Source organism: Geotrypetes seraphini, chromosome 4 (assembly GCF_902459505.1).
Source record: "Geotrypetes seraphini chromosome 4, aGeoSer1.1, whole genome shotgun sequence".
NCBI lineage: Eukaryota > Metazoa > Chordata > Amphibia > Gymnophiona > Dermophiidae > Geotrypetes > Geotrypetes seraphini.
In genome coordinates this window covers 140182381-140199271 of record NC_047087.1, presented here as the reverse complement: position 1 = coordinate 140199271, position 16891 = coordinate 140182381, and the positions used below count along the sequence as shown (strand labels likewise).

Sequence of the window (16891 nt, the reverse complement as noted above, 5' to 3'; positions counted from 1 at the left end):
GATGCACATCTATGTTTCTATATCAAATGGGATCAACACGTGGGCTCACTTCAAAGAGGAACTTAGAGGGGAGGGTTATTTGAGTGGGCAGACTTGTTGGGCCGTAGGCCCTTTTCTTCCGTCATATTCTATGTTTCTATGTTTCTATCTCCCTTGAAAAGCATACAGTGATATGGGGACTAAAACTATGCCAGGGTACATCTGGCAGGGCCTCCGCGTATGCGGATCGCCGGACTTGATGGACCCAGGGCTGATCCGGAGATGGCAATTCTCATGTTCTTATGCTCTTATGCTGGTCAGGGCTTTACCCCTGATTTTGTTGGTCTTATGTTTAAAGCCTTTTTGGCTAATTGGGGTCGCTATGCATCTCCTGTTTTGTTGTGCTGTTTTTCTTGTCCATCTGGAGTCCCACCAGCTGTTGTAAAGGTGGGTTTGCCCTCTCAGAGTACAGTGCCACTTCAGAAAGTTCACTTGCAGGAACTGGAGGTACAGTTGGAGAAATACTGGGATGACTGGGGATTGAAATCAATTCATAAGAACATAAGAATAGCCTTACTGGGTCAGACCAATGGTCCATCAAGCCCAGTAGCCTGTTCTCACGGTGGCCAATCCAGGTTACTAGTACCTGGCCAAAACCCATACAACATTCCATACTACCAATCCAGGGCAAGCAGTGGCTTCCCTCCTGCCTTTGTCAATAACAGACAATGGACTTTTCCTCCAGGAACTTGTCCAAATCTTTCTTAAAACCAGCTATGCTATCCACTCTTACCACAACTTCTGGCAATGCGTTCCAGAGCTTAACTATTCTCTGGAGTGAAAAAAAATTTCCTCCTATTGGTTTTAAAAAGTATTTTCTTGTAACTTCGAGTGTCCCCTAGTCTTTGTAATTTTTAACAGAGTGAAAAATCGATCCACTTGTACCTGTTCTACTCCACTCAGGATTTTGTAGACTTCAATCATATCTCCCCTCAGCCGTCTCTTTTCCAAGTTGAAGAGCCCTAACTGTTTTAGTATTTCCTCATATGAGAGGAGTTCCATCCCCTATACATCTTGGTTGCTCTTTGAACCTTTTCGAGTGCCACTGTATCTTTCTTGAGATAAGGAGACCAAAATTGAACGCAATTCTCCAGATGAGGTTGCATCATGGAACGATACAGGGGCATTATAACATTCTTAGTCTTGTTAAATCATCCCTTTTTAAATAATTCCTAGTATCCTGTTTGTTTTTTTGGCCACCGCCACACATTGGGTGGAAGGTTTCATCATATTGTCTATGATGATAACCAGATCCTTTTCTTGGGAAGTATGGGAGGAGGAAGGCTGGGAACACCTGTAGCCCTTATACAGTCATCAGGAGCTCTATGACATGGCAGATACATATGTTTAGGAGAGCCATGAGCCATGAAAATTATAATGACCAGAACCCCAAGAGGGATTAGGGTGACAGTCCATCACAAAATCCATGAGATCATCCAAGCCTTTGCCAAGCAACAAGTGCCCCTTAAACAGCAGCCTAGCTAATATCGCCTTTAAAGTGGAATCACCTGTCCACTATCTGACCCAGAGCAACCAGCGGGCTGAGAGCGAGTATGCTGACACTAATGCCAAAGCTCTCACAAAATGTCATAGAAGGCATCCACCACATAATCTGGTCTAGCCATCAGAAGTTGGAGGGGAAACCACTACTGCACTGTCCAGTGTCTGCCACCGAAAGGGACAGGCGCATGGCACAAAGACATCGCCAAAGTAGCTGCATCAAAAGGTTTTCTGATGACCACAGGCACTTGGTGGTCTTGCATATCCTTCAACACCACCCCACCCCTATTGGGGAGAGGGGTGCGCCTGGATACCTGCACCACCAAAGAAACCACCTGGGCTGATCCAAAAGATGCTGACACTCCTGTGATAGAGGAAACAAGCATGACAAAGCTCCAGAAATTTACAGAGCATCCTCTGGAGAGTCAAATTGCTCTGAGACCAGAACGCCATTCCTTTACTCCCTCAGAATGAATCTTTAGTTTTTAAGGATTCAGGGTCTCAGGCTGGAGATTACAGTCAGGAGTCTGTGGCAGTCCTGGACCAAGGAGAGGACCTGACTATGACACAGAATCTTGCTTTTCAGGCAGCTAGTTGGTACAAAGAGTTACACATTTTATTCAGAAGATCTTGCTTTTACAGACATTTCAGAAAGTTATTGAAATCATTCTTATTCACAAAATTGTTAGAGAACTAAAATGATTAACAATTATTCTGTAGTTCATTGGAAATGTCCAGTTTTTTTGTCTTTTGTGAATCGCATCGATCCGTGAGGTTTTGCAGTCCATAAATGTGATTTAATGTACACTTCTCCCTCTGTTTTCGCGGTTTCTGCACTCGTGATTTCGATTATTCGCGGTGTTTAGAAAACCCGGAAACATACTGCCCGCTTCCAGAAAATATGTCACTGAAAGCCTTACCCATAGAAGGGGGGGGGAGGTGTTGAAAATAAAGCTCGCTTTTACCAGCGTCATGAAGTTTTGTTGAACTAGCAATGAAGAATACAAATATGTATGATCCTTACAGAAACAAAGCATTCCTTGCCCGAATGCCTTATGTCTGCAGATAAGACTCCGAACTCTCCCCCTCTCTCATCACTAGATCCTTCGGATAGTACAGTCCATGGTCGACGTGATTCTAAATATGTGTTGACTGAATGTCTGGAGGAAATGGGGCGGATCCATGGTTTAGAATGAAGCTCGAAACACAACGAGGAAAGAGAAGATTCTGCCGTTGAAGGTTGTGCCTAGTTGAAATGTCAGACTTCAGGTCAAGCCTTGGATTTCACTTCCGCTGCAAAAGATTCTGCAGAACTGCAGCGGCTACTGGCAGTGGAGCAGCAGAAGGCTCAGTTTACAGCGCAGGTAGGGAATTTAGAAAGTATTCACGTTTTTTCTTTATTCGCGGGTCTGTTCATCCCACAATCACCGCGAATATGGAGGGAGAAGTGTAATGTAATTTTGAAGCTTGATCTCCCGCAGCGTTCCATCATGAGCAGCTCTAAACCTCAAACCATAATTTTTTCCTTTGCATCCTGACATTACAATGATGTTAATGAACTACTGGGAGGTTCTGGAGAGTGAGTCCCTTGTGGGTTGCCAAGACAGTGACATAGTTGTATCTCCTGGCTCCAGATTTTCAACAGCTGTTTGTCCCACCTAAAGTGAATTCACTGGTAGCTCAGGTTACCAAGCAAACTTCTCTGCCTAGCGAAGGTAGAGTATTTTTGAAAGATGTGCAAGACTACAGGGTGGATTTAGTCCTCAGAAGACAGTTTTAGGCCTTGACCTTGGTGCTGAAGGTGGCCTACATTTCTGACACCTACTATATCTTCACATGAATTGTACCTACCTATGTGCTTTAGGCTGCCTAAAGCCACTTCCAGCATTGGCCATGCCTATTTTGGCATTCAGCAGACTAAAGCGCCTACATAGTCGTGATACCAGTACTGATTTTCTAGGCGCTGGTATGCGCCTCAAATCTTAGTTAAAAACGCCATCTTAATGACATTTGTAGCAGAGGTATGGACGCCTACTGGCACCTAGAAAATCTGTTCTGGTTTCAGGGAACTTTAAGCCTATAGTGGGGGGGGGTTCTTTTCTTTCAATTAAATTATTTTTTCTTTATTTGTTGGCTTTGTTGTGCTGCAAGTTGTACTTTTATTGATGTTCTTTTAATCAAGTACAGCCCTCAGACTATCACATGCAAAAGTGCTCTTGTCTTGGCTCACCACTTGACCATCAGGGCTATAGGTAGACCCAAGGCGAGGCCTGTGGGGTTCTGAGATGGGAAGTGGGTGGGTGTGGAGCCAACTGGCATTTGAATATAAACCCTCAGTATAAAAAGGGCAATGTTCTTGATTAGTCATTGCTCACTACATTAAATTCAGATCTACCCACAGCAAGTATCCCAAGTGAAGCATTTTTCACCTATTACTTAAGGGGATTAGCCTGCTAGTGCCACTCCACCACTGCCTGAAATTGAGCTGCTATATAATATTTCCAGGTTGGGAAGGAGACCCAGTCCTCCCACTTCTTTAAAATGTACACATGGCCTCTCTAGCTAACCTGTGGTGTTCCCTCCCCCAAAAAACTATATCCATAAATTTTGTCATATAACATAACATTATACTTAGACTTAAAGTTCTATGTGGTTTACAAAAGATTATAAACATTAAACTTAATCGTATATTTGAATGAGTCAGCTAGTCAGGTATTTGGTTTTTAGCTGTTTTCTAAAATATCTGCTCCATGGTCAGTATTCCAATACACAACGAAACCTAAAACACAATCAGTGAGAATGCATTTTACTAATTTATATGAAGTTAACAAGAGAAAAATATCATGTCTTCGCTCAGCTTTGTAAACATCTCATGATTCAAGATATCAAAATGATTAAGGCTAAAATGTCACTTGTCCCATGATCAAAATCTTGTCAACCTTGAAAAAGAGCAATGTTTTGACAGTATCAGTGCTACAGATCACACATGAAGCACATATGTTGAGTGCCTTCAGAGATTGAAATCATTTTATTTTACGGCAAAACCCAGAAAGGACCATTCTGCAGTGCAGAAACTGTATTCCCATAGGCACAAGGAACAAGGTATTGAAAATCTAAAGTGCAATAGGAAAAAAGGTTTAGAAGAGTTTCTGCTTTAAAATGAAAAAGTTGTTCTGGTTCACCATCTGAGGAAGCCCACAATTTAAACATATTCATCGATGATCTAAAGATGGTAATAGCTAGTGAGATTGAACAATTTTGTGTCATTGGCAAAAGCCCCGCTCAGGGAAGATAAGGCCATAGCGGAAAGACTGAATTAATTCTTTGCTTCGGTCTTTACGGAAGAAGATGTAAGAGATCTACCTGAACCGGAAATGGTTTTCAAGAGTGATGATGCGGAGGAACTGAAAGAAATCTTGGTGAATCTGGAAGATGTACTAAGCCAAATCGACAAGTTAAAGTGATGAATCGCCAGGACTGCATGGTATACATCCTAGGGTACTAAAAGAACTCAAACATGAAATTACTGACCTGCTGTTAGTGATCTGTAACTTTTTGCTAAAATCATCTATACTACCTGAAGATTGGAGGGTGGCTAATGTTACACCGATTTTTAAAAAGGTCTCCAGGGGAGACTTGGGAAATTACAGACTGGTAAGCCTCACTTCAGTGCTGGGCAAAATGGTAGAAACAATTATAAAAAATAAAATTGTGGAACACGTAGACAAACATGATTTAATGAGACGGAGTCAGCATGGGTTCAGCTGAGAGAGATCTTGCTTCACCAATTTGCTTGACTTCTTTGAAGGTGTGAATAAACATGTGGATGAAGGTAAAACGGCTGATATAGTGTATCTAGATTTTCAGAAAGCTTTTGGATAAAGTTCCTCATGAGAGGCTCCTGAGAAAAGTATGGTATCATGGGATAGGTGGCAAAGTTCAGTTGTGGATTAGGAATTGGTTGTTGGATAGAAAACAGAGAGTAGGGTTACATGGTCATTTTTCTCACTGGAGGAAAGTAAACAGGGGAGTTCTGCAGGGGTCTTTACTGGGACCAGTGCTATTTAACTTATTTATAAATGATCTGGAAATTGGAACGACGAGTGAGGTGATTAAATTTGCAGATGACACTAAACTGTTCAAAGTTGTTAAAACACATGCGGATTGTGAAAAATTGCAGGCGGACCTTAGGAATTTGGAAGACTGGGCGTCCAAATGACAGATGAAATTTAATGTGGACAAATGCAAAGTGATGCACATTGGGAAGAATAACTTGAATCATAGTAATCGGATGCTAGGGTCCACCTTGGGGATTAGTGCCCAAGAAAAGGATCTGGGTGTCATCGTAGACAATACGATGAAACCTTCCACTCAATGTGTGGTGGCGGCCAAAAAAGCAAACAGGATGCTAGGAATTATTAAAAAAGGGATGGTTAACAAGATTAAGAATGTCATAATGCCCCTGTATCGCTCCATGGTGCGACCTCATCTGGAGTATTGCGTTCAATTCTGGTCTCCTTATCTCAAGAAAGATATAGTGGCACTAGAAGAGCGTCCAAAATGGTAAAGGGGAGGGAACTCCTCTCGTACAAGAAAAGACTAAAACAGTTAGGGCTTGGAAAAGAGATGGCCAAGGGGGAGATATGATTGAAGTCTACAATATCCTGAGTGGAGTAGAACGGGTACAAATGGATCGATTTTTCACTCCATCACTCCTTGGGTTTTGGCCATGTACTAGTGACCTGGATTGGCCACCGTGAGAATGAGCTACTGGGCTTGATGGACCATTGGTCTGTCCCAGTAAGGCTATTCTTATGTTCTTAATTAACCCCCTTTTACAAAACCACGCAAGAGGTTTTTAACCTCTGTGCTGCTCCAGCGGTCATAGAGTTTCTATGAGCGTCGGAGCAGCACAGAGCATTCAGTGCGCTGGCTGGTGCTAAAAACCTCTTGTGTGATTTTATAAAAGGGGGGGGGGGGTAAGTTATTAAATCGCAAGAGGATTGTGAAAAATTGCAAGAAGACTTTCTGAGACTGGGCAACAAAATGGCAGATGATGTTTAATGTGAGCAAATGCAATATGGTGCATTTGGGAAAGAGGAACCCAAACTACAGCTATGTGATGCAGGGTTTTCCAGGAAACGGATCTGCATTAGCACCTCCCTCCTCAACCTGTGATCCAGTATCTTCCCCTCTCTCTCTCTCATCTCCCTCTCCTGCTGGACCAGGAGAGGCATTGACTCAGAGCACTGATAAAGGTGCCAAAATACTAGCCCAGCATCTATCAACTCCTTTGCAAAACCAGGTCTACTTTTGGGTGTTAGTTGGGTGCGAATTATGTGGATGCAACTTAGGTGTCAATTAGGCAAGCCAGAGGTGTGCACATATAGATGAATGGGGCTTCTATTTTTTTTTTGGGGGGGGATGGTAAAGAGAACTCATCTTTGGAAAATGAAGTTTAATAATGCATTACTCAAGCAAAGCACATGATAAAATGTATTGCATACTAAACATCACTCTCAAAGTTTAAGAAAATAAGAAGAGAAACCCTACTCACAATGGCTGTGGCTCAGAGCAAGTAGACATATCTGATGCACAGTCTTGACATCATTGTGACATCATCAATATGCACCTAGATGACAGACTGTTATTAAAAGAAATAGGAATATGTGCTGGGGTACCTGACCATACTAGGAATCTGAACCCATGACCTGTAGAAGATGGAAGCAGTGCCTTTGAACCACTGAGCCACAGGTGCTTCCTTTTAGGCGGAGGTTCCTGCCTTGTGAGATGATATCTTAGGAGATATAGCCATCTCAGGGTAAAAATAAGTTTCCCTCTGGACCCTGGAAAGGGCAGAGTGCAAATGTAAATGGCAAAGTCCACAACCCATACTCTCTTATGAGACCAAAAAGAAGCTGTTAAGGTACTGTGGTGGGGTTGTGTGGATTTGAAACCATAACCTGTGAAAGATAGAAGAAGTAACCTCTTAAATAATATCGTGTATCACACAATCCTCTTATATATAAGCGTTGTCGCACAAATTTCATACACTATCATAGATAATATTGAGAATAACAGGGGTCTCAAGTGCTCTTAACCAGAGGCTCGAGATATTTTTCACAGCCAAAGGTTATTTTGGTGAGCTATCATCGGTCCCGTTATTTTTTCTCTAAATCTATGAATTGTGCCAATATTTAACCCAATAATTAGAGAAATATAGATTTTATAATTAAATTATTGGGTTAAATATTGGCACAATTCATAGATTTAGAGAAAAAATAACGGGACCGATGATAGCTCACCAAAATAACCTTTGGCTGTGAAAAATATCTCGAGCCTCTGGTTAAGAGCACTTGAGACCCCTGTTATTCTCAATATTATCTATGATAGTGTATGAAATTTGTGCGACAACGCTTAAAGATAGAAGAAGTGCCTTTAACCACTGAGCCACAGGCACTTCCTTTTAGACAGGGGTTCCTATTATTTTTAGTGACAATCTGCCATCTAATTGCTTATTGATGATGTTCCAATGATGTCAAGATTGTGCATCAGACATGTCCACTTGCTCTGAACCACAGCCATTGTGAGTAGGGTTTCTCTTTTTATTTTCTTAACCTTTTGGAAATGAAGTTTAGTATGCAATATCATGGGATATATATTGCATATTAAACCTCATTTATATATTTAGGACTGAGATTTAAAACAACTTTGCTGTCAACTGTGTTAGAAAAATTTCAGTGGTGTCCTAACACAGTTGTCAGCAAAGTTGTTTTAAATCTCAGTCCCTAAGAATAATCATAGTGGCAGTTAGTCATTCTACCAGAAGTTTTTAGAGCCAATGATGGAGGTGGAGGTGGTTTGAGCTCTTAGCTGTACCAGAAAAGAACTGAGGCTTTTTCTTCCGACAGAAGTGACTCTTAGCCAAACAAGATTTAAAGGACACATCTCTAATAACACCACTCCTTCTTCAATAAACCAAAATTCAGTAACGGACACATATATAATTTCTACTCCTCAGTTAATTCCACCTCAATAAAGCCTTTCATCTTAACTGAACAGCCTTTAGTAATTCCCACCTTAATCTACTGCCTCTGGAGATAGGCGCAGTTTATAGAATCATGCCTAGCACCTGTTTGTGCAAATAACATTTAGGCACAGACATTTATGCCAATATAATAATAATAACTTTATTTTTCTATACCGCCAACCCCCAAAACGTTCTAGGCGGTTCACAGAATAAGAGGACTGGACATTCCAGTGATGATATAAAGCACACAGAAAAGTAGTACAATATTTAAATAGTGAAAAATACAATTAGAAACTATGACATAGTCTTCAATCAAGTAACAAATTTTTTAAAAAGATAGGTCTTAACCAATTTTCTAAAAGTGCAATAAGATGCAGATTGTTGAATCAGGTCATTTAACCATACTTGAACTTTACCTGCTTGATAAGCCAAAGAGCGAGCAAAATATTTTTTATAACGGCAATTTTTGGGATTAGGAAAAGCAAATAAACCAGTACGCCGAGTAGGCCTAGTCGAACAGTACCATTCAAAATGAGAGAGGAGATATAGCGGAGCTAATCCAGGCCTAAATGCCTGCACCTAAGTTTTGTGCAAATTGGGCATATTCTATAATACTGCAACTTACTTTTAGGAATGCCCATGACGTGCTCATGCAACTCCCCTATGCATAAATTCTAATTAGTGCCAATTGCTTGTTAATAGGCAGTTATCAGCGCTGATTGATTTGTTAACCAATTAAGTTGCACATGTAAATCTACAATGTGCACAGTTTTGCACGTGCAACTTGGATGCAGTATATATTGCTCGGAGTGATCATTTTAATATTACATAAGAACATAAGAAATGCCTACGCCGGATCAGACCCTAGGTCCATCTATTCCGGCGACCCGCACATGCGGAGGCCAAGCCAGGTGCTCCCAGTTGGAGACCCTGGTTACCCGTATCCATCAATATGTTTTGCAAGGAGGTATACATCCAACTTACACTTGAAACCCAGAATGGTAGTCTCCGTCACCACCTCATCCGGGAGAGCATTCCAAGCGTCCACCACCCGCTGTGTGAAACAGAACTTCCTGACATTTGTCCTGAGCCTGCTGCCCCTCAGCTTTAGTCCGTGACCTCTTGTCCGTTTCACATTTGACATTGTGAACAACGATGATTCTTGCTCTATTTTGTCGAATCCTTTCAGTATTTTAAAAGTCTCAATCATATCCCCTCGCAGTCTCCTCTTCTCGAGGGTGAACAGTCCCAATCTTCCTAGTCGTTCTTTGTAGCTCAAATTTTCCATACCTTTTACTAGTTTCGTGGCTCACCTCTGCACCCTTTCCAGCAGGGCTATATCCTTTTTTAGGTAAGGAGACCAGTGTTGGACACAGTACTCCAAGTGTGGTCTGACCATTGCTCTGTAAAGCGGCATTATAACGTCCGCCGATCTACTTGTGATCCCCTTCTTTATCATGCCCAACATTCTGTTTGCTTTATTCGCCGCTGCCGCGCATTGAGTCAGCGGCTTCTGGTTTCTGTCTATCAGTACCCCCAGGTCTCTTTCTTGTTCAGTTTTGGCCAATGTTACACCTAACATTTTGTATTCATGTTCCTTATTTTTCTTGCCCAGGTGCATCACCTTGCATTTGTCTGTGTTAAACTTCATCTGCCACTTGTCCACCCATTTCTCCAGTTAATCTAGATCCTTCTGGAGATCTTCAATATCTTTTTGTGACCCAACTGCCCGACATAGTTTTGTGTCGTCTGCAAACTTGATTATATTACTTGTTGTCTCCTCTTCAAGGTCATTTATGAAGATATTAAATAAGATAGGCCCAAGAACCGAGCCTTGGGCACTCCGCCCCAGTTACCTTCCCCCAGTCCGAGAATACCCCATTTATGCTTACCCTCTGCAATCTATTTTCTAGCCATTTGCCTATCCATCTAAGTACATCCCCTTCAATTCCGTGACTTAGTAGTTTCCTCATAAGCCTTGTGTGTGGGACCTTGTCGAACGCTTTCTGGAAGTCCAAGTAAATTATATCCACCGGATCTCCGCCATCGATTAGTTTGTTCACCTTCTTGTACTACATTTGCATGACAGTATCGGAGACTGCTAGAAAATTTGGAAAAGACCTCAGTAAACTGAACTGGTTTATCAAACACTTTAAAGGCAGATTTTAGTTTTGAGAATCTGCCCCTAAGAAGCTAAAACCAGCCAGAGGTCTCACCTCAAGGAGCGCTTTTCAGTTAGGGTGAGAGGATTCATACCCTCCCCCCCCCCCATGAAATATAGCACAATTGGCTTGACTTTAAGAGTTTTCCAGGCCTCTCTCCCACTTAATACTCCACAAAGTCTCAAAAGGGTCCTAAACAGATCCAAAGAAGCCATTTAGTCAACAGCTCTCTCCTCAAGCAAATATTTGCAAATTATATATGCAGTTCAAAGGTTGCTATGAGAACTATCTTTAGTTCTGAGCCTCTACAACCTCTCTCTTAGAACCAGTCTTACTGAGGGTTAGGCACTAGGCCAGCGTGCCTCTCCTCAAGGGTCACCTGTGGAGTCTATTGCTAAGAAAGTCCTCAGAAAATAAAAGCTCTATATTCCACAAAATTAGATGGATTACTGTTTCTTTCCTCAAATTGCCTCTAGTTTCTGTCCACCTGATATTCAATCCGTGGCGGTAAGTGTTGTCTGAGCCACTTACAGCTGTGGGTTGAGCAGACCCCAACTATTCAATTCCAGGGGCATGCGCAGCTCCTGGCATTGATTATTCAAAGGCCCAGTTAACTTTAGTGCATAAAGTTAGGACAGCCTTTTTACTGTCCTAAACTTATGTGTTTACTTAGCTGGTTAGTGGATTGAAAATTGCTGCTAAAAGGCTAAGTAGGTGCGTTGCCTACACTCTGCCCTTGATCTGCTCCTAACCTAACCAGTTAGTATGCTATTCAATGGCACTAACTGATTAAATGCTATTGAATATCATGTATCAGGTCGCTCAGTAGGGTTTAACCAGGCAGGATTATGTACAGTCTGAAGCTATTAGAATGGTCACTGGATACAAGATCGTGAAATGGCACAGTGATCAGATGAGTGCAAACTCTAAACTACAAGATTAACCTGATTCTGGGTCCTTTTCTTCTTTTATCACAGGTCACTATTCCTAACTGTATTTACAGAGTTCTGCTATTTGTTGAGCGAGATCTCACATTTCATGTAGAGAAGCTGACTGCTATGCAGGTAAAAATATTCCATTTCTGAAAGCCTACTCTTGGTATATTGGAGAAAACCTTAGGTTCTTAAACCTTAAAGATAAAGCAATCTCCGATTCTGTAGGATTTGGTTATGTACTCACACACTTAGAAGTGGGAGTCAGTGAAGATGGAAGAATGCTAAGAGTTCCAAAGCTCTTCTGTTTCCCCTGTGAAATGATTCAAATAAATGAAATGGAAGAGGGGCACCTAGTTAGAGAATAATCAGCTTAGGGCTGGGAATAAAGATATACAGATAAATCATCTATTTTACTTTTCCCCTCAGCAAAAAAGACAGAGTTCTTTGAAAATGAAGCTGAAAATGGACTTTATGAAAAATCTTATGACTCATTATCACAAAAAAGTAAATTAAGGGCAAGAAATTCCCTTGTCTTGCCAGAAAATGCAGAGGATTAGGAGGGTCATTTTATAACAGAGGACCCAACTTTAGCTGAAGAATGCACCTGTTTGGAGTCTATTCTATATCTATCTGTACTTTTCTTTATTGAATACTAGCATAACAAGTCAAATATGCACTTATATTTTAGGCATGAGCACCTACAGTAGCCACAGAGCTGGTGTAAATGCTAAAGCCTAAATTGTTAAATAATGCACATAGATTTTAGTATTTTATGATCTATGGGTATGAGTCTTGGGTGAGGGATTTGCAGGTGGATCTACCGGAGGATGCGGTTACCAGGGCAATTATTAAGTTGGGTGCTCTCCGAAAATATATGACCTTTTGGGAATAGCACTATAAGCTGGTTTTGCGGCTTTATATTTCCCCTAAGAGAGCCTATCTTGCTCATTTTCGAGCCACTGCTGAGAATCCCAAATATCATTTCCCTGAAGAGAATTTGGTCATATGGTCTGGACTTTCCCAATTATAGCTGCCTTTTAGAACCACATCTTTCTTTTTGTAGCAAGGATTTGGCGGGTCTCGATCCGCCACTCTCCTTTGGTCCTGTTTGGTGAGGTTCCCCATTATTATCCTCGCCAGAGGGGAGCTGGTGCATTTATCAGGTGGACTGTGGTGATAGCATTGAAATGTATACTTCTGAAGTGGCTGGAAGTGGACGGCCTTGACTTGTCATTATGGAGGACTTGACTGATCATGCTTCTGATGTGGGAGCGCAGAGACATTGTGGACTTCATCTCACTTCGGGAACAGTCTTTTCGGCAGGTGTGGGAGCCCTTCTGGAATACTATGACACCCTTGTCGCAGAGTCGCCTCTTGAGCTCTTAATTCTCATCTGTATTTTTACTGCTGTTAATTATTCCTCTGCTGTTGGTGTTTTAATTTATGTTTGGAGACACCCTGGGGGAAGAGGGGAGAGGGGTGGGGATAACATTGTGTTGAAGATTTCCTGGAATTTACAGGTATGTGATAGTTGTCACCGATGATATGAAAACTGAGGTTGTGAATGAATCAAAATTAAGTGAATATGTAAACTCAGCCTTGAGGCCTTGTAATTAGAGATTAAGCTCACAGATTGGCATTCCTTGTCTAAATTGCTGATTCTAAATTTTAGCTAATGCTACAGAAATTCAGAAGGTTGATTTTGTGACTTTTAAGACATAGTCAAATTTATGTACCATTCTTCATATACATCCATGGGGATAAGGTTCTCAGAAGAATAGGAAACTTGGGTGTTTTACAGAGAGAATCTGTTCCTTTTAGATTAGAACATGCAATGCTAATTGTGAGGTCATATGGATGCCAGGATGTGGCTTTTTACTGACATGATTGATATTTGAAAAGGTCAGAGATCAAAAGTGATTTAGAAAGAAAAAGTGAAACACTGCCATCTACTGGGTTTAAAAACTTAACAGAATGGACTTTTAATGTTAACATTGATGTAAGGTATTTTTGGAAAGGAAGTCATGTGATCAACTGTACCATTGTATTTTAAAGCATGATAATTATTACAAATGATGTCACTTAGGGTATAAATCTGTTTGTCTTTGCTTTCTCCCTTTGAAGAACACTGAAATTCTGATGGCTTACTCTTCCCAGACACTGGGAGCACTGTTAATAAATTCTAATTGTTTATTACATAGCTTTTCCTCATGTCTGTTATTTGAATTCACAGAACGGAGTCTCTAGCCCAGTCATTTGGGAGAGAGAATCCATTCTGGCAATTATTTTGGCCTCAGTGTTCAAGTCTTCCAGCCTGGCTTGGACAGTTGAAATGTTAAAATATTTTGAGCTGGCTTTCATCTGTGAGGATTTTCTGTACCTTTGCTTTATTGAGCTCAATAAAAATTATTTGAACATAATCTATGGGTATAATTTTTGCCCTGCTCATGCTGCACGCAAGCTTTTCCCATGTAAATGCCCACCTGCAAATTACACATAGTTGAGTAGCATTACTACACACCGCCTTGGGTGCATCTCTTCATAAACGTAGTTAATAAATCCCAATCAATCAATCAATAAATGTAGCAGAAAACTGCTCATTTATGTGTTCACATATGTACATAAATAATGAGAATACTGACGTTTATGTTAACGTTTGCTGCCTAAATCTAGATATGTCCTTATAGTATTACTTTCTAGGTGTCTACTGTATACAAACCAAACTCATGCAGTCCCGTGAACATTCTGCAAATAAACATCTCCAGAGATGGGCTTGATGTGTCCTGATGCAAGAAGCCATAGAGTTCTGGGTTCCCTGTAGCATAAGTAAAAATACATTGCTCCAAATATAGTAATCAAATATTATGCAAATAAGCTGTATGCAAAAAATGTGCACTAACAGGGAAGACCATACCAGATGCATGCACAAATGGGTCTGCACTAACTGCATCTATATTTTGTATAAAAAACAATTCCCCTCTCCCCCACTACCCTTTTACAAAACTGTGCAAGAGGTTTTTAGCACTGGCTGGCATGTGGAATGCTCTGCGCTATTCTGACGCTCATTGGAACTCTATGACCTTCAGAGCAGCACAGAGCATTTTGTGCTCCAGCTGACGCTAAAAACCTCTTGCATGGTTTTGTAAAAAGGGGGTTAATTTGGCATTCAGAGTTGCAAGCATGTACATCTGTATATATGTTGGAATGCTGCTCTGTGCAGTCCAATCAAAACAGAAAGTCACTGAGTTGGGTACAAACCACATTTATCCTAGAACAATCAGGCAACATATTCTCACATGTGGGTGATGGCATTCATGGAGCCAGGTGCAGACAGTGCTAAAGTGTACTGTCACTTTAAGCTTTTGCAAAGCCTCGAGACTGTCCACACCTGGCACCTCCCTTAAGGAAAAGATTCCAGACAGTTTGAGGTACATGAATAAGTAGACTGAGATAAACTGGAGTAAAAGAAAAAACATCCTAAAAAGGATGTGGTGGCTCCTCCTCCCCTACAGCTACTCCCAAACCTCCAGGCTTTTTAGAATCTAAAGGAGATGGAGTCAAAAGTTCTGTGGAGAATGTTCCTTAGAGAACAGGTGTAGGGAAAATAGTTGAAGTAAATGGATGCTTTCTGGAAGGTACTCTATAAACATTGATGGTACAGTGGAAGGCATGTTGCAAGAGAAAAAACTGGTTGATTCTACTTTTAAATGAAAACAGTGCAAAGATCTGATATGGCAGGAATCTAACTTACAGACTCTACACCTCTGTTAGATCCCATCAATGTCCTTAAAGCAAAGTATCCATGCAACAGGAAAAAAAAAAAATCACCTTACAGGTTCTACACCCCATAGTGGAATCCTGAAGCAGTTGCACCCTGAGCGATGCATGCTGAAATAGATTTGGAGGAATCCAACTTTACAGACTCTGCAAGTCCAGGGGTGTCCAACCTGCGGCCCCGTGAAGTATTTTGTGCGGCCCCGGTCGAGGGCAGTGCAGTGTTTTCCTCTTGCCGGCTCCCTCCTCTGTCTTACTGCAGCATTTGTGCGTTTGTGCAGCCCCAGAAAAAATTTTTAAAGGTTGGACACCCCCAATTAGATTCCCCTCTTAGTGGAGTGGAGTTCAGGCAATAGGAAAAAACCCCCCACCTTACAGGTTGTACACCCCTGGTGGATTTTCCACAATGCAAGCCTGCTCAGTGAAGTTAATAGGAAACAAGAAGTAGAAAAACTGCTGAAAATTAAACTCGAAATGTAGCCAATGTCACAGACAACTGAGGTGGGTTTTTTGGGGAGGGATTATAGGCAGGCATGCTAAAAAGATAAACCTTCCATAAGGACTGTGAGAAGTCATAGGTCAGTTGATATGAGAGACCAACGCTGATGATATAGTGGCAGCAAGCTCCGATTAATAATAACAGTTTATATACCGCAGGACCGTGAAGTTCTATGCGGTTTACAATGATTAAAAATGTTACAGATTGCGTAGTATTAACAGAGTTGAAGTTTAGCAGCCAGTTGTGGGGAAGGGTTGTGCAGTGCAGCTGCCTACGTACTTAAGGAAAAGATACGTTCCTGGAAAAATTGAGCAGAGTCGAACAACTTCTCCTGTTGAATTGCTCCTGAATCAGTTGAAAGCTGCTGGCAAATTTGCTGCTATTGCTATGGCTGCCCAGGAACCAAAGGAGTATGTCTCCGATATGAAGAAGGTTTTTTAATAGATCTCCTCAAAGAAAAAGACTTAGACTGAGCTCTATTTAAAGTATTCCAAGTGTGCTCATGTTAAGCTAATTTTTGTACAGCAACCTTGATAGGCTCGCTAAAAAGCTTCTTCCCTAGGCATGGGATATTGGCCAATCTATTTTGGAGATTGAGGTCTATATCGGAGAGCCTGAGCCAAGCTAGGCATCTCATAGCTACTGACATAGTGGGCACTCTGGAAGACAGTTGAAAAGCATCAGAGAGTGATCTTAGAAGATACATCTCAGTCTGTGACAGTGTAGGAATAGTCCAATGAAATTCCAGAAGATGCTCTGAAGGAATGTATTGCTTGAAATCGGTCAACCATTGACCATGTTGAAGATAGAAAGACATGTAGAAAGTGTAATTAAGGATTCTGCTCAACAGCATAGTTTTGAGAAAGGCGACGGCCAAATTTGTCCATAATACGGCTTTCACATTCCGGAGGCAATGAGGCATGAACTCTGGTAGAAAAATATTTTTTGAGAG

General features: G+C 41.3%; 1 protein-coding gene across 1 annotated transcript in view; it reads left to right on the top strand.

The window, feature by feature from the left end:
- Positions 1–16891, top strand: part of PLEKHG4 (pleckstrin homology and RhoGEF domain containing G4) — a 517593-nt gene that overhangs the window by 153599 nt on the left and 347103 nt on the right. Inside the window, 1 exon segment of the mRNA XM_033942931.1 lies at positions 11709–11795. Within this exon segment, the coding sequence (XP_033798822.1) occupies positions 11709–11795 (87 nt within the window).